The following is a 19,197-nucleotide window of genomic DNA, read 5'->3' as shown; positions in this document are numbered from 1 at the left end:
CTTTGAACCTATAGCCTACATTGGTACTAAGAAGAGCCATGTGAAATACTTTGAACCTGCTAAACTAAATACATTTCCTTTGGTAATCATAGCTGGGGTATATTTCCTCAGAATGCAATATCGTGGAGCAAGAAAGGTATTGGTGTGTGTTCGTTTTGAATGACGAGTTTTAAGGATTTTGTGTTGAGAAAAACATATCCAACGTTATTCTCTTTTATTGTCTTAACAAAAAAATTGAATGTGAGACACTGTCTCCCTCCGTTTGGGTGCGATATCAAGACGAAATTGTTAACTTTTTGATTCGAGTGGTTTGTGGTTTTTCCAGGCGGGGGTCATCTGGGGGCGCAACACCTGTTTAGAGACTAGTCGAAAGAACATCCGGCGTAGAAGAAGAACCAACGCATGCTGGCCCAATTCATGCAGATACATCTTGCAAAATATGCTTTTGGTTGTCAGATACCTAAATGATCAACGGTGTGAAGTCACTTGGGCAATAGGTTTTGAGGATAAGGAACAGCGTGCTTGGATCGAAATTCTGTGGTAAGGGGTGCAACACGTTGATAGTTAGCCAAGCTAAGCTACCTGGCTCGCTAGCTTCTTCATACGCTGCAACTCGAGTCCCAGTCATTTCAGCTGCGATATTAAGTCCTGGATATCTAGATAATATCATTTGATCTCTCATACTTCAAGTTAGCTATCTACCTTTCCGAACTATCTCTTATAACTTCGTGGGATACGTTCTTTAGACTAACCCTAAAACTAGCCGGTAATGTCTGTTTGTTGTCATTGACTTCCAGACAGGACTTTATCAGTATGTCGGGTCCGGGGATTTTGACCAGCACGGATTTGTCAGAACCACCAAAACAAGACACAATCCTGGATGAAGCTCAGAGTCAGGGCTGTCCTGACAACCTCAAAACAGTCTCCTGTAATCCATCTGTCAGACACGAGCATCCTGATCAGCCTCTTCATGGTCTGAGTCTTGCTTCCCATGCAGTGCTGGAGAAAGCGCAGCAGAGGGGAAGGGTAAAGTGCTCTAAATGTGGGGGATCAAGGATGTTCTTCTGCTACACATGCTGCTCATTAGTGGGTGTCAGCCACATAGAAATCCCCTCGGTCAAGGTCAGTGAAAGGTTGGGATTCAACTTGATTGTTAACATTGCATGTGTGGGGGTTGGACATAACCGCTTAGTGCAGGCAGCCCACCTTGGAACAGATGAACAATTCATCTTTCACTCAACTCTGTATGTTAACAAAACTGTTATACATGTAATTTCAGCTGCCGGTGAAGATTGACATCATCAAACACCCCAGTGAAGTTGATGGCAAGAGCACTGCTGTCCACGCCAAAATCCTCGCTCCTGATGATGTGACCATATACACATACCCCTGCATACCTGAATTTGAAGGTGAAAAGCACAAAGTTAGTTTGCGTTTCCTTGATTTTTACATTTTGAGTGCAAGTCACAGTCATCACAAACCCTGTGTAGGGATGAGATGAGTGTGACCCTATCATCCACCCCCTCTCTGCTCGGATGCTCTTCCCAGGTGGTGCTGGTGTTCCCTGGTCCTGGATCAGTTTCCATGGAGGACATGAAGCAGCGTTTAAGGCACATGGCTGGCAGGAGGTCAGCTGATTCCCCTGAGGAGCCCCACCCAAAGAGGCTGAGATGTGGGAAGACACCAGCTGAGGAACCAAGGTTAGGGGCCCCACATGTGGCTGAAGGCCCTGGGTCAGGGGCCGGTCCTCTTCTGAGGGTGGTCTTCATCGACAGCACATGGAACCAGACCAACAGAATCATCACAGATGAGAGACTTCAGGGTAATTGTGACAAATTGCTTTTACATAGTGAACCTTTCTCAAAAGGCTTTCAGCGTTGTACAGTGTTTCGTGGAAACTTACCTCATCCCAGTGTTACGTCAGTCATAGCTGTGCTTTGCCACCTGTGTGGGCTTTACTGCTACATTGTCTCACGGAGGTTCTCCACTGTGCAGCCCTGTTACAGGTAGAGCTCAAGACCAGGAAGACATGTTTTTGGCGCCATCAGAAGGGATCACCTGACACTTACCTGGCAACCATTGAAGCCATCTACTATTTCCTGAAGGACTATCATGAGCAGTGCTTGTCTCAGGAGTACAGAGGAGAATATGACAACCTGCTGTTCTTCTATTCCTACCTGCACACCCTCATCACGAAGGCCAAGACCTCTGCAGGAAAACTCTGACACTTTTTATAAGAAATATATTAAATGGATTTCAAGTTGAACTTTGATTTGTCATTCTAATCTCATTGAAAACATAATGGGTTCGCGGCTCAAGAAAGGGGCTCAGCCTCTCGAAATAGTATGGTAACATGAACTAATTTAAAAACTTTTCAGTTGCGCACTGGAGGTGCAAAGACAGTTCTGTGTTTGACCAAATACTTTCCTGAGACATCTTACAATGTCAGGCAGAATTGCTAAATCTTCAGATTGATGCGTTGTGTGTATTCAAAAGATTCCCAAATATAGTAAACTCAAACATTTTTATTTACAAATCAGGCAGGACATGCAACTCGGTAGTTTTTTTCTCAAATCAATGATTTTGGTTAATGTTTGGCACTTCTGGTAAAACATTGTCTATTCCTTTACCACTATTGTCATCACATTTACTGGAGGACCCAAATAAACTACTAGACATTCTACATGTTTCTAAAGTGAACAATTATTCTGGCATCTGGATTCAAGAGAAATAAATACATGAGGGTAAGCCTATGGGGAGTTTGTATTAGTCCTAGTAGTAGGCCTCTCTGATCTTGGCCTGTAGGTTGTCACATGTCTTCTTGGCATCTCCCAGCAGCATGGAAGTGTTTGGCTTGTAGAAGATGGGGTTGTCCACTGCGGCGTACCCCACCCCCAGTGTACGCTTCATCACAATCACCTGGAAGAGGGACAGGGCATTCCGCTGAATACACCATACGCAACACGGCCCAAATGCATGCAGTTGTGACAATTGGCACCAGTCAGGACATCTCTTTCCAAATTCCATATCAATGGAATGAGAATTGGGACTGTGTGAAAGGAGGAGACCCACCTGCTTGGACTTCCAGACCTCGAGCACGGGCATGCCGGCAATGATGGAGTTAGGATCCTCCTGTGCTGCCGAGTTCACAGTGTCATTGGCACCAATAACCAGCGTCAGATCCGTCTCTGCCCGTCAAACACAGTCAGATAAATAACTATTCCGTTCTATTAGACACTAAAAGGCGCACTTATCGGGCCTGCACAAGCAGCATGATCGGGTTTCCCCTGCATATCTCCCGCTCATAAACAGAACCATGTGTCTTCAACTGACTGCCTGGTTGCTATGAAAACAGCCGGTTGTCCTGATACATGGCATGTCTAAACATCATTACGCAATGAACATTACTGGCTCTGTACTAAGATGAAAGGATCGGTATTTATTACATGTTCTGATTGAGTGGAACCACCACCCTGTCTCGTGACTGATATAGATATGAAAGATCTATTTTCTCTTCAGGAAAACTAACAAGCTTTCCAGTCGATAAGTCAGAGTATGTCTGGGGTTACCTGGGAAGTCATTATTGATCTCATCCATCTCCAAGACTACATCGTAGGGAACACCAGCCTCGGCCAGCAGCACATTCAACTGGCCAGGCATACGACCTGCTACAGGGTGGATACCAAACCTGCCCACAGAAAAAGATCACAGGTTATTCTGTAGTTAACCCTTGTGTTATCTTCGGGTCATTCCGACCCATCAGTCATTGTGACCCACCGTCGTATTGCGACAAATTTACCTCATACAAAAACAAAGTGAAGCATTTTCTTTTAACTGTTGGGCTGTCTCAGACCCCCCACATTGCAGAGGTTAAAATAAAATTATTTTTATTTGTTTTTGTATTGGGTAAAATGGGGTAAACACAACGATGGTTCGTTATGAACCTTTGGGTCATGTGACCCGAAGGCAGCACGACCCGAAGGCAGCACAAGGGTTAAATCAAAAAAACATTTGTTAGTAGTAGAATTACAAGATGTGCCTATCCAGCAGCACAAGCTACAGGGTAACATTCTGTTAACTTAAAAGCTAAAGAGAGGAACAACATAAAATGTGTATCCCCTTCACTAGCAAGCCAGATAGTGAAAATTAGAGGTGATTTTCTTTAGATCAGTAAAGCCCTGGTCCTGATTCTCTGGTCCACAGGATCAGATACAGAAAACTTCTGGTCCCTTCTCAGTCTTCCCTGCCCTCATAAATACTGTCTGGAACTACTCAGATAGAGCTTCACAGCTTTGCACTTAATTTAGATAATAAAAGATGTTTCCCAGTGTAATACATCAGGCCCAGATGTGTTTTGTCTTCCTTTCTATGACTGTTCAAAACCAGGAAAGGGTCTGTTAGTTGAAGCAATTGTGAAACTCAATGAAAGATTTATCAAGAACACGAATCGTTTCAGTCCTTATCTCATACCGTAGTGTGGGGAGGATGTGTCATGCCCTGCACATGTAAACAACACACCGAGCTAGACAGTGAACGATGGCAGGGAGGTGAACCAGGAGTGTATAGGTGTAGCAGACCCACCTGACTGTCTTGCCCTGTTCCGTCAGCATCTTCACCATGTCTGCAATAGGATACTGGGCCTTTGCCGCACACAGACCCCAACCTGGACAAAAACACAACCAACACACAGCCTGGGAATCACTTTAGGAGGGCGAAAGACCCCAAGATACTAACATTTCTGTCTACTGGTTCCGTTTGTCTGAATTCAGACAGAGCCAATACCTCCGTCTGTGTGTGTCGCCGAGCGTGCAGCGTCTGTGTAAACCTAGCCTGACCCTGGTGGTCAGGTATCTGGGTGGAGGTCAGAGGTGAGCACTCCCTGCTGCTACAGTAGTAGAGCGCTGCTATAATCATGTCCCTTTGGAAGAGTTCAATCCCATAACCCTTAACCGGTACACCCGGACCCACACAGGGCAATTACAGCCTTCTGCTCCATCATGTTCCTGGGACACACTGTTATAGAGTCTGACTCAGTGTCTCATCATGGTTCACTCTCCCCCTCGAGGCAGTAATCACATCAATGTGTTTAACCTGACTGTTTTGCCCTTTACTGGTGTTCCAAACAAATTCTATGGAAACAAGGCAAGCTGTGGGTTTTGAACATGGTCCTTGATGGCTGAGTCATTTTTGACTCACTGTGACTTTTTTTGATGAACGTCTTTTTTTCACCCTTTGGTTGCAAAACTAATACAAATCCATCCTCTAAATCAATAAATCAATTGAGGCGTACCGCTGCTGCCAACTCTTGCTCTCTTTTTGCATCATATCAACCCCATTGCCAAACTTTAACCCTAACATCCAAAACTATTTGTCCGTATTTGGCAGTATGTAAGCAGTTCGATTGGCAGGACATGCTTTGTATCTCTAAGTGTAAACACTGCCAGGGAAGTTGGGACTGTTTGGCTGAAGGGAACAATGTGAGTGTAGTTTTGGAGATTGGCTGGGATAGAGTGCGCGTGTGCGTGCGTGCGTGTGCGTGTGTGTGTGTCTAAGGTCATACTTAGACAAACAGCTCCCTCTTATGGTGAACATATGCATCTGGTCAGGCTTAACCACTAACAAAGGTAATAAGTACATTGATATTCATTCCGAAGCCATCGTATTCTCACAATTACCAATCAAAATACTGTCCTAAAAACAACTTTCCCAGTCGCCTGCAATCGTTTGTCATTAACCAATTGTAAAGACAACTAAAATCCAATGGTTCGTAAATCGAGCCTGATAAAAACAGTGGAGGACTGGTATAGCAGCTTCATCTGGACTGCAGAGTAAAGTACACACAGCCCCTGCAGAAATACAGTCTGACAAGACACGTGGGTATGATTACAATCTCTTTGATCTCGATCCAAACTTCTATCTCCTCCTCTCATGGCCGGTGGATATTGTGTGTTTCAGGGGTGACTGACCCCCTTCCTGGAGACTCTTTACTGACCCGCGTGTGTGTTTGTGTGTGTGTGTGTGTACCTGGTGTGATAATAATGCTGCTGGCCTCTTTGATCAACTCGATGGACTGGTCCACGTTGACCTCAGTGTGGGTGCCAACAATCTCCATGGGTTTACCCCCTGCTGTGGTGGTGGTTCCATAGCCTCCCAAGATCACATTGGGCAGAGATCGGTTCATGGCCTGGGAAGAGGGGGAAACAAGGAATGAGGAAGAATTAAAAATATATTTGTACACAACGTGTGTGTGTGTGTGTGTGTGTGTGTGTGTGTACACTCACCACACACATAATGTAGGAGAGAATGGCACCCGAGGAACCAATCAGAGCTCCAACAATGGTCATGAGGTTGTTGTCCAACAGGAATCCCTCTGCACAGAGGGCCCAGCCAGAGTAGCTGTTCAACACAGTGATGACCACAGGCATGTCAGCGCCCCCTATGGCCGCGGTCAGTGTCACACCCTGCAACGACACAATCACATGTTAATTCCATGTTACTTGGGAGAGTTGTTCAGTTTATTTTATTAATTTTTTTACACAGAGAGACAGAGACAGAGAGACAGAGAGACAGAGAGGCATGCAGGAAACAGCCCAGGCTGGAATCAAACACAGGCCAGTGCTGCAGGGCCTCAGCCCATGTGGTATGCACTCTACAAGTGAACCACCAATGAGCCCCCAGAAGTTCTTCTTTGAGGCCTGCAGCTCTTACCATGATGGTGGAGAGGCCAGACACCCCCACGAGGCAGCCCATGCCTGTGGTGTAACTGGTGCTGAGCATGAATGGCACCATGCCACCCATGGACGCCGCCATCAAACCAGCATTCAGCATGTGGCGCCCCGGCAACAACAGGGGGGCGGAGTTCAGAACGCCTGAAACCAGGGAACGTCCCAACATGAATTAGAACAGTACATGCCGAAGAGAGCAAATCTGATTCTATCCAGTCTTCCCTGGACTGAGAGAAGAGATGGCCCCAGCTGCACTTCTCAGGCTTTCTGCAGTGTCTCTGAGCTCACAGGAATGTCTTTCTCAGTCCAACCCCACTAATGGGGTTCACCGTCTTACATCCAGAGCTCAGACAGCAGCCCTCCGCAAAGAACAGCCAGTCATTTTCTCAAGACCAGCCCACATAGAGAACCACACACACGAATATAACTAAGCCAGGATTTAGCAGAGGGATCTTTAGCTTTGGCAATATCAAAGGATGTAATCAGCACCAGAGGACAGAGTTTACTAGGTGTGTGTGAATGTGTGTGTATGCACAAGTGCATGTCCGCATAGTACAGCATTCACTGCACTCGGAAACTTTCTGGGAGCAAACAGTTAATGTGAACGCTGGATTGAATGGAATGATGAATGTACCCCATGATGCTCACGTGCAATAATAAAAAAAAAATACACAAACGTGATTTAAATTAATTGTTTTCCAGAATGTCCCAATACCTTGCAGCTTGCCGTAGGCTATCAGTGACCCGCTGAAGGTGACCCCTCCGATGTAGGTCCCCAGGTAGGCCACGGTCTTGACCATGTTGGCTGCCGGGTGCATCTCCAGGTGGGGGTACTCGATCATGTACTCTGCTACGCAGGTGAGCACAGCCGCCAGCCCCACGAGGCTGTGAAAGGCTGCGACCAGCTGGGGCAGGTCTGTGATCTCGATACGCTTGGCAATGGTCAGACCTAGGAACCAACACACACACACACACACAGATTAAAACCTCCTTTTTCCCCCCACAGTTTAAGGGGTTTACCCATCTATCACACATACTTTTACCCAACCAACACAAAGTAAAATATATTTATATAGATAGAAAATATATCACCTGTTTTCAATTCCCTTTGTATCCATAATGGGCATTAAGTTCAAAGCCAGCCAAATTGTCTAGAGTCACGCTCAAAACGTGTTGTCAAAAGCACCCAAAAAATTACTACTTCTCAGGAGGATATGGTAACCGTAAACACACTTGCTTTGGTGTGTGTGTCCAGACAGAGAATAACATAATTCATCAAATTTCTATCAAACATCCATGATACAGTGCTTCACAGACATAATGAAGATATCAACAATATCATCTAAATCTTGACAGGGTGATTGATGTTCAATCGTACACTGCGAAACCCATTCCATAATCATAGTAAACGAACGCAATTGCGTGCTAGCACGTTAACTGATTTATCACGGTTTTCCCTCCAGTTCTAAACAGTGGTACTGGGTTACAGGGAAAACATCTGACCTTTTCATATAGTATTCCTTTATTGTTTTCTCTCCATCAGTGATGCTGATAGAGAGAAAGAGAGAGAGGATGTTCCTGTACTACTCCTGTATCTTTCATTGTACTGTAAGTCGCTCTGGATAAGAGCGTCTGCAAAATGACTAAATGTGATGCTGTGGGGCAGAAGGGAGGGGCAGGAGGGAGGCAACATACCCAGGGTTCCTCCAGTGGCCATGGCCAGGGACATCTGGGACAGGAGCTCAGGGGAGGGCTTCAAGGCACCTAGGGTGGCGGCAATACCCCCAGCCACTCCCATCATGCCCAGGGTGTTGCCCAAGCGGCTAGTGCGTTGGGCCGACAGACCAGCCAGCGCACCCACACAGCACATTCCCGAGCCCAAATACATCATCTGGAAAACAAGCCGCAAAAAAAAACACGATCAGGTTCTAAAACACGGTCTGCAAAAGAACAGGAGAAACCATTTGTAACCTTCCTCTCTTTGAATATTACCCCCACCACCAGCATAGCAAATATGAATCTTGTAAGATGTCTGAAGACCAGTGTGAGCGTTGCAGCACCTGCTCGATGCTGTACCCAGCTGCAACCGAAGCTCCATAGCCTCCTATGAAAGCAGCTCCTGGTAGCGCATACAGGTAGTTATACTCTGGCGGATCCGTGGGGCGCTTAAACATGTCCAGCATCCTCTGTGTGATCTGGAAACCACCTACACACACAGTCAATTGGAAAACGGCAAAAGATAAATAATAGAAGAGAAGCTGACTCTTGGATCTTTGGTAGAATAATATTGTTTTTGCAACTGTATACATCACAGTCATTTCATGTGTTTGCGTGAGCGGAGTCAGACCGGCAATGTTGATGGAAGACACGAAACAAGCTGCCAGAGCCAAGCTCTGAGGGAGAGAAGAGGGGGTGAGGCCACCCCCCATCAGAACCAGACCTCCCACCGCTGTCAGACCTGAAACACACAATTACCACAAATCTGACTGAGCGGAATGTCTACCGGCCAATGAAAACTCATTCCAGATCTATTGTTTGGATTCCGTTTCCACCCTCTGACCTGAGATGGCATTGGTGACAGACATGAGTGGGGAGTGCAACGCAGGGGTCACGCCCCACACCGTGTGGTATCCAACGATCCCGGCTAAGCCAAACGTCGTCACCATCTGACTGAAGGCCGCGTTGGGAGCGACGATACCCAGCGCCAAGCACGTAGACAGCCCTGCAAAAGACAAAGTGCACAGTTAGCGTTTGTGTGCGTGTATGCGACTAGTGTGTGTGTGGTGTGTGTGTGTGTGTGTGTCTGACCTGTAGTGTAGACACCAGCGGAGTTCAGAGTGCGCCTGAAGGGGGAGATCTCAGCAGCCTTCTCTGCATTCAGTTCTGCGATGGTCTTGTGTTTGACAGGGGCTGCAGGGGGCGCTGTCTTAGGGAGGGGGGATGGAAACAGGTTCTTGCCCTCCTGGATACACAGAACAAGGAATGGAGGGTAAAACAAGCGTGTTGTGGAACTGTGCCATGCTAAATTAGATTATTTTGTTTTCAAGCCCTAATGGATGGTCAATAGTCAAATTGGGTAACGTTCAATTCTTGTTTTTAATTTAAAAGATTTGAGAACCATTTGGAGAACAATTCTGTCAAAAGAATAATTTTCACATCTTTCAGGAATAATGCCGAGTTTAGCACAGGGTAAGCAGATATGTTACATACCTGCGCTTTCTGCTCTCAATAATGTGTCAAGGTCAGAACTTGTACAAAACTACATTAAAAAATAATTCATAACATTCCCAATCCTTGTTACAGTTCCAACTATGAGGGCGTTATCTGGTGCCAGTTTGGCTGGTCTCCCTGGCACAGCAGAATAAAACAAATTTCCTCTGAGGGAGGGAGGGGCGTGAACATCACCTGCATGACCAGTGTCCCTCGGATCACATGGGCAACTGTCCCGTAGTCAAACTCATCAGTGGGCTCGTAGTGGAAGTAGTCCTTATCTGGGCTGATGGCCTTGAGCAGCTTCAGCACGTTGTTGGAGTACAGGGTGCTGGCCTGGGTGGGCATGCGGCTGGGCAGGTCGGTATATCCGATGTGTGTGACGCCCTGGAAACAAACAAAGAAATCTAAAAAAGACTGTCAACTCTGGGTAAACTCCCGTTCTTCCAATGCGACAGCATCGCTAGGACCTCACGTTGTAAACGTGGAGTTCCCCCGGCTTGGTGGTCTCAATGTTGCCCCCAGCCTCTGAAGCTAGGTCCACCACCACAGAGCCATCCTTCATAGACTCCACCATCTCCTTCTTGATCAGGATGGGAGCTCGCTTGCCTGTGGACAGATGGAGAAAGTAACATAGATGGGGATGAATGGATGGAGACGGGAAAGGAGGAAAAAGAGTAGAAAAATAGACAAAGGAGGGGTTTAGTTACCTGGAATAAGAGCAGTGCTGATGACGATATCCACATCTTTGCACTGCTTGGCGAACAGAGCCATTTCAGCCTCAATGAACTCCTTAGACATCTCCTTTGCATAGCCACCAACACCATCTCCAGACTCTGCCACATTCACCTCCAGAGGCTCCGCCCCGAACGACTTAAATTGCTCTAGGGCTGCCGGCCTGAGATGCGTATCAAAAAAAGATATTTCAAAAGTAGCATACAGCTAACATGGTCAATCTAGCGCTCAAAAATGGTCAAACTAAAAGGTTAAAAATAACACTCATCATGGCTCAAGACCAGTCAGACAGAGAGTGTCCTGTACCTGGTGTCGAACCCTCTGACGATGGCTCCCATAGACTTAGCTGCTCCTGCTGCTGCCAAGCCAGCTACCCCACCACCAATAACCAAAACCTGCCGGCAGTAACACGCCACATGATGACATCCCACTTTCTACCAACTATGTTTAGGTTTTGTTTTCCAATTGTACAGTGGTTACCTTTGCTGGGGGTACTTTTCCTGCCGCAGTGATCTGACCAGTGAAGAATCTGCCAAAGTGGTTTGCAGCCAGAACCACAGATTTGTACCTGCACAACAAAAGGACAAACTGTCACGTGCCCAAGTCCCCATGTGCTTGTGAGTGAGTGCACGCCAGGGTGTGTCCTTTACCCTGCGATGTTGGCCATGGAGCTGAGGGCATCAAAGCCCTGTGCGATGGTGACTCGGGGCACCTGGTCCATTGCCAGCACGTTGCTCTCCCTCTCTGCCAGCTTGGCCATCAGCTCAGGGTTCTGAGCAGGGTAGATGAAGCTGACCAAGGTGGACTTGGGCTTCAGAAGATCTGCCTCGTGAGTCCCCAGGGCCTCATTTAAGACAGGGGCCCGAACCTGCGTCAAAACAACTCAAATAATTTAGATCGGCATTTTGATCATCGATAGAACTCATGTTTCTGTCTCAACATAATCTGAGTAGTGAGACAGAGCTTGGCTTCGTGAGATCTGCTGCCAGTAGGTCATGGTAGAGATACTGACCTTGAGGACCAGGTCTGAGCCGAATGCCCCCTTGGTGTCTGTGATTGTGGCCCCAGCCTCTACATACTGCTGGTCGGAGAACTTTGCTTCATCTCCCGCTCCACTCTCCACCTGCACGCTGAAGCCCTGTTTGACCAGAGCCTGAACGCCCACGGGAGACAGTGCCACACGGCGCTCATTTAGAAACGTCTCCTTAGGGACACCAACCACCAGGTCCTTATACAGCACACCTGGGGAAACACACCTGCAGCCTCAGATTCACATTGCATGCCAATGTGTACATACAGCTTGGTTGCAACGGGGGCATACATAAGTCATATAAACCCTTAGAAATCTGTCATTTGTTCAGCGCCATCTTGGGCAGATTAGAAGGATTCACTATGGTTGGAAGCATTGCATAAGTTCAGTGAAAAGAAGGTCTGGTTGAGCTTCCCCTGTTTTATGCTGCTCCTCGTAACAGGGCAGCATGTACAACTGAGTGGTAGGGTACAGGCTTGGTGGAGTCCGGTTTCAAATATTTCTCCATACACGGCTTGATGACCTCGCTAGTGCAGAGACATTATTAGCAGCTGATTGGCTCTGAGCCAGTTTCCATGGAGAGGCCTGCATTGCCTCTCCAGGCAAGTGTTAACCTACCCTTGAAGCTCAAGAGAAACTCCCAAAACGTACAAACGCACAAGACACACCGCTTTGTGCACTACCGCCTACTCTGACCCGCAGGCCAAGTGTTTATATGCAGAAACAAACACAGAGAATCAAGATCTACGTTTCACCTTTAACTGACCTCTCGCGTTTGCACTGGAAATAGAGCTGAGTAAAAACTAGACATGTTTGTGTAAGTGCCGAGCTATTTTGGTGAGTTCTCCTACAGCCTTGTGCAAACATTTCCAGTCTTAATTCAGCTGTAAAGAGAATATTTTGTCGTCGCTCAACAATGATAGAGGGAGAGACCTAACTACTCCCAGCTAAACGAACCACTGCAGACTTAAAAGATAAGAGGCTGTAACTTACCTTTGGTAGCCTGCTGGTCCCACAGCACAGGGTATGTCCTGAAACATCTCCTCCCTGTCTGGTGAACCTTCTTCCGGACACCCTGCTGGAACAAGGTGACAGAGGACCCGGAGACACAGCGCAGCAGGGTCGACATGACTTCTGTGGGAGCTGCCCCTTGCCAACTTTTCACGACACAAAACACACAGATAAGATCCACTCAACTTCGGCTTTCAGATCACAAAGCACATTTCACTTTCCCCCCCAAAATCCTGAGCCCTAACACACACACACTCTGCTGCAAGGCCTAGAGACAGCAGTGTGACATTTCAGCTCTCCAGGACAAGCACATACGGGGCCCAGGGTTGGTTACACATGCCAGACAAGTTCGCGAGATCTGGAAATATGACGGTGAAGTGGGAATGTGCTAAGACCCTCCTGCTGCCCAGGGCACAGCTGCACAAGCAGAGAGATTATACACACAGTATGTTATGAGTACAGGCAGGACAGGAGCTCAGGGGACAAAGTAATTCCACTGACATACAGACACACAAACGCTTGTCTTCTGCAGCTGTCAAAAAACAATTAGCAGAACATGCATACCAGGTGTATTGTACTTCATTCATATCTGCAAAAACTATACGGTTTCATTCATAGCATTTCATTCATTGTCTGAGTACACAAGTGGCATTGCTGTCCAATGGACTTACAAACTTTACATGATATCACAGAATGTCACGACAGTAGCCATAAGATTACTCGCACTAACCTTGTATGCCCCTAGCCTTTCTTCTCACCACCTGTACGGCCCTGGAGCTGTTGCTCTTGAGCTAAATTAGACTATCAGTGTTTGGCCAGGACAGCACGGCGACCTTCACGTTAGAAACAGGAAGGGAGAGTGAAGTTTCGAAATCGCACTTTTATCTCACTTATAATAGTAGACCATGTGATCCCACTCACAACGACAATTAAACATGTCACATGTTGCGCATGTAGCTTTACGGATGATGAGGAATAAAACAGAATTGTCAATGCGAAACATTTCTCAAGTAAAATGTCAAGAGAGGGTCTGCATATTTCATTGTTCAAATTAACTATATGTATGTTTATATCATATTTTTTAAATAAACTACAATAATGTCTAAGGTGCAGTTGCATACTTTGTAGGTTTTGCATATTGTATTTAATAAAATAAAAAAACACAAAAGATGGCCGACTACAATTAAACCATGTTCAACATTGATTACTTTTATGCAGGAAGAAACTAAAAATGATGGTTTTTACTATTAGGACTACTACGAGTATAACAATGTATTACTTTTACCTCGTCGTTTGACAAATAATATGGATATGCATGTGACCATAGGAACAAAACTGAGATCATAAACTTTAGAAAACCTAAAATGTGGACGCGTCCACCAAACTACGGAGACGTTTTTGTTTGGCCAACGTATATCTGGCTCACATGACTGCTGTAAACACAGGTCTTGACAGCCTGAAGTTTGAATCCGGATAAATGTATTTAATACGTCTAAACATTTCCGAAATATCAACACACATTAACTGGTAAGTACATTATCTGGCTAAGTAACTAGTGCTGCTCTATGGGTGTTATTGTAATGTTAGGGTTTTACGTACGTAGTAAGTAGGCTATTGAATGACGCCAGCATGCTATAGGCTGGAATAAAAAAAAAACTAAAAGAAAAATGTATACAATTCCAGGGTTTGTCCACTCTAGCATGCAACTTGACCTGTGTGTCGTACTAATAAAAGTGAACATAAAACCGGTTATCCTTTTTACAATAGGACGTGAGAGAACAATGAATATGTCTCTGAAAGTGCTGCCGGTGGACCCAGCAGACCGCGCTACACAGAGATGCAGACTGGGACCAGGCTTGATGACAACCCTGGGGCTGGGGCTAGGGTCCCCTGTCCTGGTGTCCCTACTCAGGGGAACCTGCCTGTGCACAGCCTGGCCCAGAGCTGACCTTGCGGAGAACTTCATACAAATAGACTCCAAATGTTCCTCTCCCAGCCTAATCAACCAGCCTCTCTCTCACCTGAGCCTGCCCCTTAGCCATCTCAGGCCTGTCACCTGTCCCAAACTGAGAAGCATCAAAGTAACTGCTGTCATCCAGAATGCAGACTTTAAAAAGAACTCGCCTCAACTGCTCATCCAGGAACTCGTGAAAGACATGCTGAGAGGTGTTTATGTCTATGAGAAGCATGTGATTAACGTTGAAGATTTTGAGACTGAGCTTAAAATGATTGTCATCGAGAGTGTCAACCTGGATTCTGCGGAGGCTGGTGTGGTCACCTCTAAGACCAGTGTGCAGATCATCGGCACCCAGAGCCTCAGGCACTATAAAGGACGGCTACAGGACCAGCCAAGAGTTCCTCTCGGGGGCTTAGAGGAGGTGAGTGTAGGGTGAATGAAGGAAGAATCTAGGTAGCGTTTAATCTGATGGCAAAAGTAACAAAAGTACATGGACCTCTTAACTGAAAGATGCATCATTTGCTCAGCCTTTTCTTTATTATTTATTGTCGGGCTAGTAATCAGAAGGTTGCCAGATCGATTCCCGGCCGTGCAAAAATGACGTTGTGTCCTTGGGCAAGGCACTTCACCCTACTTGCCTCGGGGGAATGTCCCTGTACTTACTGTAAGTCGCTCTGGATAAGAGCGTCTGCTAAATGACTAAATGTAAATGATTTCAGGTGAGTGCCTCCCTGAGGGAGATGCTCCATCTTCCCCTGCTCTACCCTGACACCCTGGGGTCTCTGGGTATCTCCTGCCCAAGAGGGGTGCTCCTGGTGGGGCCTCCAGGTGTAGGGAAGACTCTGCTGGTTCGCAGTGTGGTGGCGCAGGTGGGGGCCAGTCTGGTGGTGGTCCGAGGACCAGAGGTAAAAACCCTGTTGTTTTTTTTCAGTGTCTGTCAGTATCACCAAGGTTTCTGCATACGGTTCATTTGCAGTAAGATTTGTGGCCTTCACCGATTGGTCTCCAGGTGGTGGGTTCTCGGCCAGGGGAAAGTGAGGAGAGGTTACGGGGAGTGTTCGACCAGGCCAGGACTGCTGCGGACGAGGGGCCGTGTGTGCTGTTCTTAGACGAGCTGGACTCCCTCTGTCCCAGACGAACAGGTTCCTCCGCCCCGGAGAATCGATTGGTCGCTCAGCTGCTCACCCTCATGGACGGCATTGACCAATCAGATCACTTCCTCATTGTGGGAGCCACCAATCAGCCGGACAGCCTGGACCCGGCCCTACGGAGGCCTGGCAGGTTCGACAGGGAGGTGAGAGCGTTTGTGTAAAAATACGACCTTGCTGTTCTTGAAAGGTAATATGTCCGGTGAGCACTATATATTTACATTTTATTCTCTTAGCAGAATTTTATCCTAAGCGATGTCCAAATAATGCATTAGTGCCCTATACCATTTGCCTTTTTGTAGTTGTTCTCATGTGTCCCTCACAGGTCATCATAGGGGCTCCTACAGTGGAGCAAAGGGCTGCCATCTTATCTGTTCTGTGCGAGAGGATGCCAGTGTGTCCCAGCGTGGACATGGCAGAGCTGGCCAGGAGAACCACAGGGTATGTGGGAGCAGACCTCAGTGCCCTCTGCAGGGAGGCAGCCATGCAGGCCATACGCCACAACACCCAGGTAGGGAAACGATTCCTCTCAAACCACCCCAGGGCCGGACCACACAACTCAACTGGTATTTAAAAGGAACACTCGTGTTTCCTGGTTTGGGTCATTCAGGATTCAGGAGAGCACGCTGTGTTTACGGAGCACTTCCTGGAGGCCCTGAAGGCCGTTGGACCTTCCTGTCTGAGAGGAAGTCTGGGCAGGACAGAGCTGTCCCCTCTCTCCTGGGAGCAAATAGGAGGCCTGGAAGACGTGAAACTTAAACTCCAACAGGTGTAGTTGCAGCATTCAAACGATTCATTCAGTAACATTAACAGCACAGACACTCTTCAGGATTGACATTAGGTTGTCCCTGCCTAACTTATCCTTCTCTTTGCCTCGTAGAGTATCGAGTGGCCAATGAGGTTCCCCGGGGCGTTTCTACGTCTTGGTCTGAGTCGGCCCCGGGGGGTGCTGCTGTACGGACCCCCGGGCTGTGCTAAGACTACCCTGGCGAGGGCTGCTGCCGCCTCCTCTCACTGCACCTTCCTGTCCGTCAGTGGAGCCGACCTCTACTCTCCCTACGTAGGGGACTCAGAAAAGGCTCTGGCCCAGGTGAACTTGGCTGCTTTAACTCTAATATTAACACATTTAAAACAGTTCTTTTTACAGTAAGTAAGTTTTACATAGGACTGATCCTACATGAGTAATCTGTGGTGTTGTATGTTTTTGGTAGGGTTAGTTAAATACTGTATACATCTATATTCATATCCCTCGTAGTATGATTTAATAAAAGGGACATTTTTATAGACGTTTTAGACTTGATTGATTTTAAGAGTTTGTTGTACTCGCAGCTATTCCGCCAGGCACGGGCTTGCTCTCCTTCCATCCTCTTCCTGGATGAGATAGACACTCTCATTGGCTCACGGTCTGGCAGCGACACACCCCAGAGTGTTCAGACACACCTCCTCTCAGTGCTGCTTAACGAACTCGATGGGGTGGGCTTTAAGACCCTGGAGAGGAGGGGAGCAGGGAAGGTCCTTCAGGCAGACGGAGTGGAGGAAAGCCAGCCACAGCAGCAAGTTGGTTTGATAATATACACTCTCACTTTTGGGTAATGTACACTTCTGTCTTGTGGCTGGGTGTGAATGTACAGTGCTCTCTTAATATCTACATGTTATCCAATGCTTCTGTCAGGTAGACTGTCAGGAAGTGTGTAACAAGGAGGTGATGATAGTAGCAGCGACTAACCGACCAGATTCCATAGACAGCGCCCTCCTCAGGCCTGGCAGACTGGACCACATAATATACGTCCCTCCACCTGATCCACCGGTACCACAGGAATTTACCACCAATTACCACTTAACTCTGTCTAATGTGAAACAACTTTTGACAGGCTAACCATCAGTAAACTAATAATCAGCGTTCTCTCTCTGACGCATGTGTGTTTATTTAGGCCCGTCTGGCCATCCTGAAAGTGTGCAGTGAGCGAATGCCTCTCGACCCTGACGTGTGTCTGGAGGAGTTGGCTTCTCAGACAGAGCTCTTCTCCGGAGCTGATCTGGAGATGCTCTGCAAGGAGGTATGATCACACAGGCCCTTTACCTGCCCCAGACTACATTTACATTTAGTCATTTAGCAGACGCTCTTATCCAGAGCGACTTACAGTAAGTACAGGGACATTCCCCCGAGGCAAGTAGGGTGAAGTGCCTTGCCCAAGGATACAACGTCAGTTGGCATGACCGGGAATCGAACTGGCAATCTTCAGATTACTAGCCCGACTCCCTCACCGCTCAGCCACCTGACTCCCTAGTCAGGGACTAGTTCTGATCCAGTAGGATTTCCTTTCTGTTCCAGGCTGCTTTGTTGACCCTCCAGGAGGAGGGTATGGAGGCCTCCACCATCAAACGTGAACACTTCCTCAGGTCTCTTCACCGGATGACTCCCTCTCTCACCACACAGCAGATTCAGAGTTATCAATTCCCGCTCAGATGAAAACCGTCACTTGGTAGCCTAGTTCAGACGTTGAATGTATATGTATCTAAATCTTTAGAGTCACTCTGTTACTTTGGTTTTGACATAAAATAGTATCTTGCCATGCCTGGGTGTGTCTATTTGCTGTTTCAAATGCCTTTCCGAATGTTTTTACATTTCTTAGTAAAAATGTAATAGTGATTATGTTCATTTAATCTGTGCTGCTATAAAGAATATTGGAAATGTAAATGCATTTTCATAGAAGAAGCATACAGTGTAGTGGCATCTTGGTATAGTTGTGCACCGAACTAACCACATGGGGGTGTTGTTTACAGAAAAATGTCAATAGTTTTAGTTCCTCTGAATGTGTCAATTCTTCAAATAAAATCTGGATGTTTCCAGATGCAGAGGAAGCTAAAACAGGGGAATTACTTGGTTTTTGTCCAAATGAAAGAGCTTTTTGTGTGAATTACATTCAATATGAGTGACATATATTTACATTTAGTCATTTAGCAGACGCTCTTATCCAGAGCGGCTTACAGTAAGTACAGGGACATTCCACCCGAGGCAAGTAGGGTGAAGTGCCTTGCCCAAGGACACAACGTCATTTGGCACGGCTGGGAATCAAACTGGCAACCTTCAGATTACTCGATTCCCTAACCGCTCAGCCATCTGACTCCCAGATCTTCTACTGTATCAAATAATATAAGATCTACAATTACTGAACATCAGTGGTGACCATGTGTCCAAGCTGGGGCCTCTGATTCTTCACCCCTTTCTACCCCCTTTACGATGCCCCTACATCTGACTTGTTTATCTCTTGTGCCCCTGCTGCTAATCAATATAAACCAGCAGTGGAAACGAATAAAACTGGAGACTTAATGACCCTGGTCCTCTACTTGACTGAACACGTACTTAGCCTATGAAAGAAC

General features: G+C 46.8%; 3 protein-coding genes across 5 annotated transcripts; 2 read left to right on the top strand and 1 right to left on the bottom strand.

Annotated features, from left to right (window-relative positions):
• Positions 1 to 124: 124 nt before the first annotated feature.
• On the top strand, positions 125 to 2,528 carry dtwd1 (DTW domain containing 1). Of its 2 annotated transcripts, none has more exons than XM_067248599.1 (5): positions 125 to 136; positions 326 to 540; positions 798 to 1,122; positions 1,280 to 1,423; positions 1,549 to 2,137. In XM_067248599.1, the coding sequence occupies exons 3-5, from the start codon at positions 814 to 816 to the stop codon at positions 2,008 to 2,010; spliced, it is 915 nt and encodes a 304-aa protein (XP_067104700.1). In that variant the 5' UTR covers positions 125 to 136; positions 326 to 540; positions 798 to 813; the 3' UTR covers positions 2,011 to 2,137. The 2 variants fall into 2 exon arrangements, with proteins under 2 accessions (XP_067104700.1, XP_067104699.1); XM_067248598.1 differs by lacking the exon at positions 125 to 136 and having other exon boundaries at positions 329 to 540; positions 1,549 to 1,822; positions 1,996 to 2,528.
• On the bottom strand, positions 2,511 to 12,987 carry LOC136955024 (NAD(P) transhydrogenase, mitochondrial-like). Its single transcript, XM_067248597.1, has 21 exons — positions 12,694 to 12,987; positions 11,683 to 11,912; positions 11,321 to 11,538; positions 11,151 to 11,238; positions 10,977 to 11,065; positions 10,646 to 10,833; positions 10,411 to 10,544; positions 10,131 to 10,322; positions 9,534 to 9,687; positions 9,286 to 9,447; positions 9,073 to 9,183; positions 8,786 to 8,931; positions 8,421 to 8,616; positions 7,441 to 7,674; positions 6,709 to 6,869; positions 6,282 to 6,461; positions 6,025 to 6,184; positions 4,582 to 4,663; positions 3,570 to 3,688; positions 3,073 to 3,188; positions 2,511 to 2,919 (listed from the first exon to the last, which is right to left on the bottom strand). The coding sequence occupies exons 1-21, from the start codon at positions 12,827 to 12,829 to the stop codon at positions 2,773 to 2,775; spliced, it is 3,243 nt and encodes a 1,080-aa protein (XP_067104698.1). The 5' UTR covers positions 12,830 to 12,987; the 3' UTR covers positions 2,511 to 2,772.
• Positions 12,988 to 14,141: 1,154 nt separating this feature from the next.
• afg2b (AFG2 AAA ATPase homolog B) lies at positions 14,142 to 19,171 on the top strand. Of its 2 annotated transcripts, XM_067248917.1 has the most exons (12): positions 14,142 to 14,238; positions 14,479 to 15,089; positions 15,388 to 15,573; positions 15,678 to 15,962; positions 16,142 to 16,327; positions 16,427 to 16,585; positions 16,697 to 16,906; positions 17,146 to 17,373; positions 17,489 to 17,623; positions 17,748 to 17,873; positions 18,149 to 18,299; positions 19,118 to 19,171. In XM_067248917.1, exons 2-11 carry the CDS (start codon positions 14,493 to 14,495, stop codon positions 18,284 to 18,286), a joined length of 2,250 nt encoding a protein of 749 aa, XP_067105018.1. In that variant the 5' UTR covers positions 14,142 to 14,238; positions 14,479 to 14,492; the 3' UTR covers positions 18,287 to 18,299; positions 19,118 to 19,171. The 2 variants fall into 2 exon arrangements, with proteins under 2 accessions (XP_067105018.1, XP_067105017.1); XM_067248916.1 differs by lacking the exon at positions 19,118 to 19,171 and having other exon boundaries at positions 18,149 to 18,391.
• The last annotated feature ends 26 nt before the right edge of the window (positions 19,172 to 19,197 follow it).

The sequence above is a fragment of the Osmerus mordax genome, chromosome 13 (genome assembly GCF_038355195.1).
Source record: "Osmerus mordax isolate fOsmMor3 chromosome 13, fOsmMor3.pri, whole genome shotgun sequence".
Lineage (NCBI taxonomy): Eukaryota > Metazoa > Chordata > Actinopteri > Osmeriformes > Osmeridae > Osmerus > Osmerus mordax.
The sequence above is the reverse complement of the archived record's forward strand: the minus strand, read 5'-3'. Positions and strand labels throughout refer to the sequence as shown.

Bases quoted from the DNA above. Each gene is read 5' to 3' on its own strand.
- afg2b (XM_067248917.1), top strand. From the start codon at position 14,493: ATGAATATGTCTCTGAAAGTGCTGCCGGTGGACCCAGCAGACCGCGCT. The intron at 15,574-15,677 runs GTAAAAACCCTG...ATTGGTCTCCAG, and splicing joins TGGTGGTCCGAGGACCAGAG to GTGGTGGGTTCTCGGCCAGG. The intron at 16,586-16,696 runs GTGTAGTTGCAG...TTTGCCTCGTAG, and splicing joins TGAAACTTAAACTCCAACAG to AGTATCGAGTGGCCAATGAG.
- dtwd1 (XM_067248598.1), top strand. From the start codon at position 814: ATGTCGGGTCCGGGGATTTTGACCAGCACGGATTTGTCAGAACCACCA. The intron at 1,123-1,279 runs GTCAGTGAAAGG...ATGTAATTTCAG, and splicing joins TAGAAATCCCCTCGGTCAAG to CTGCCGGTGAAGATTGACAT. The intron at 1,424-1,548 runs GTTAGTTTGCGT...TGCTCTTCCCAG, and splicing joins TTGAAGGTGAAAAGCACAAA to GTGGTGCTGGTGTTCCCTGG.
- LOC136955024 (XM_067248597.1), bottom strand. From the start codon at position 12,829: ATGTCGACCCTGCTGCGCTGTGTCTCCGGGTCCTCTGTCACCTTGTTC. The intron at 11,239-11,320 runs GTAAAGGACACA...TTTGTTGTGCAG, and splicing joins TCCATGGCCAACATCGCAGG to GTACAAATCTGTGGTTCTGG. The intron at 10,834-10,976 runs GTACAGGACACT...TACGCATCTCAG, and splicing joins GTCAGAGGGTTCGACACCAG to GCCGGCAGCCCTAGAGCAAT.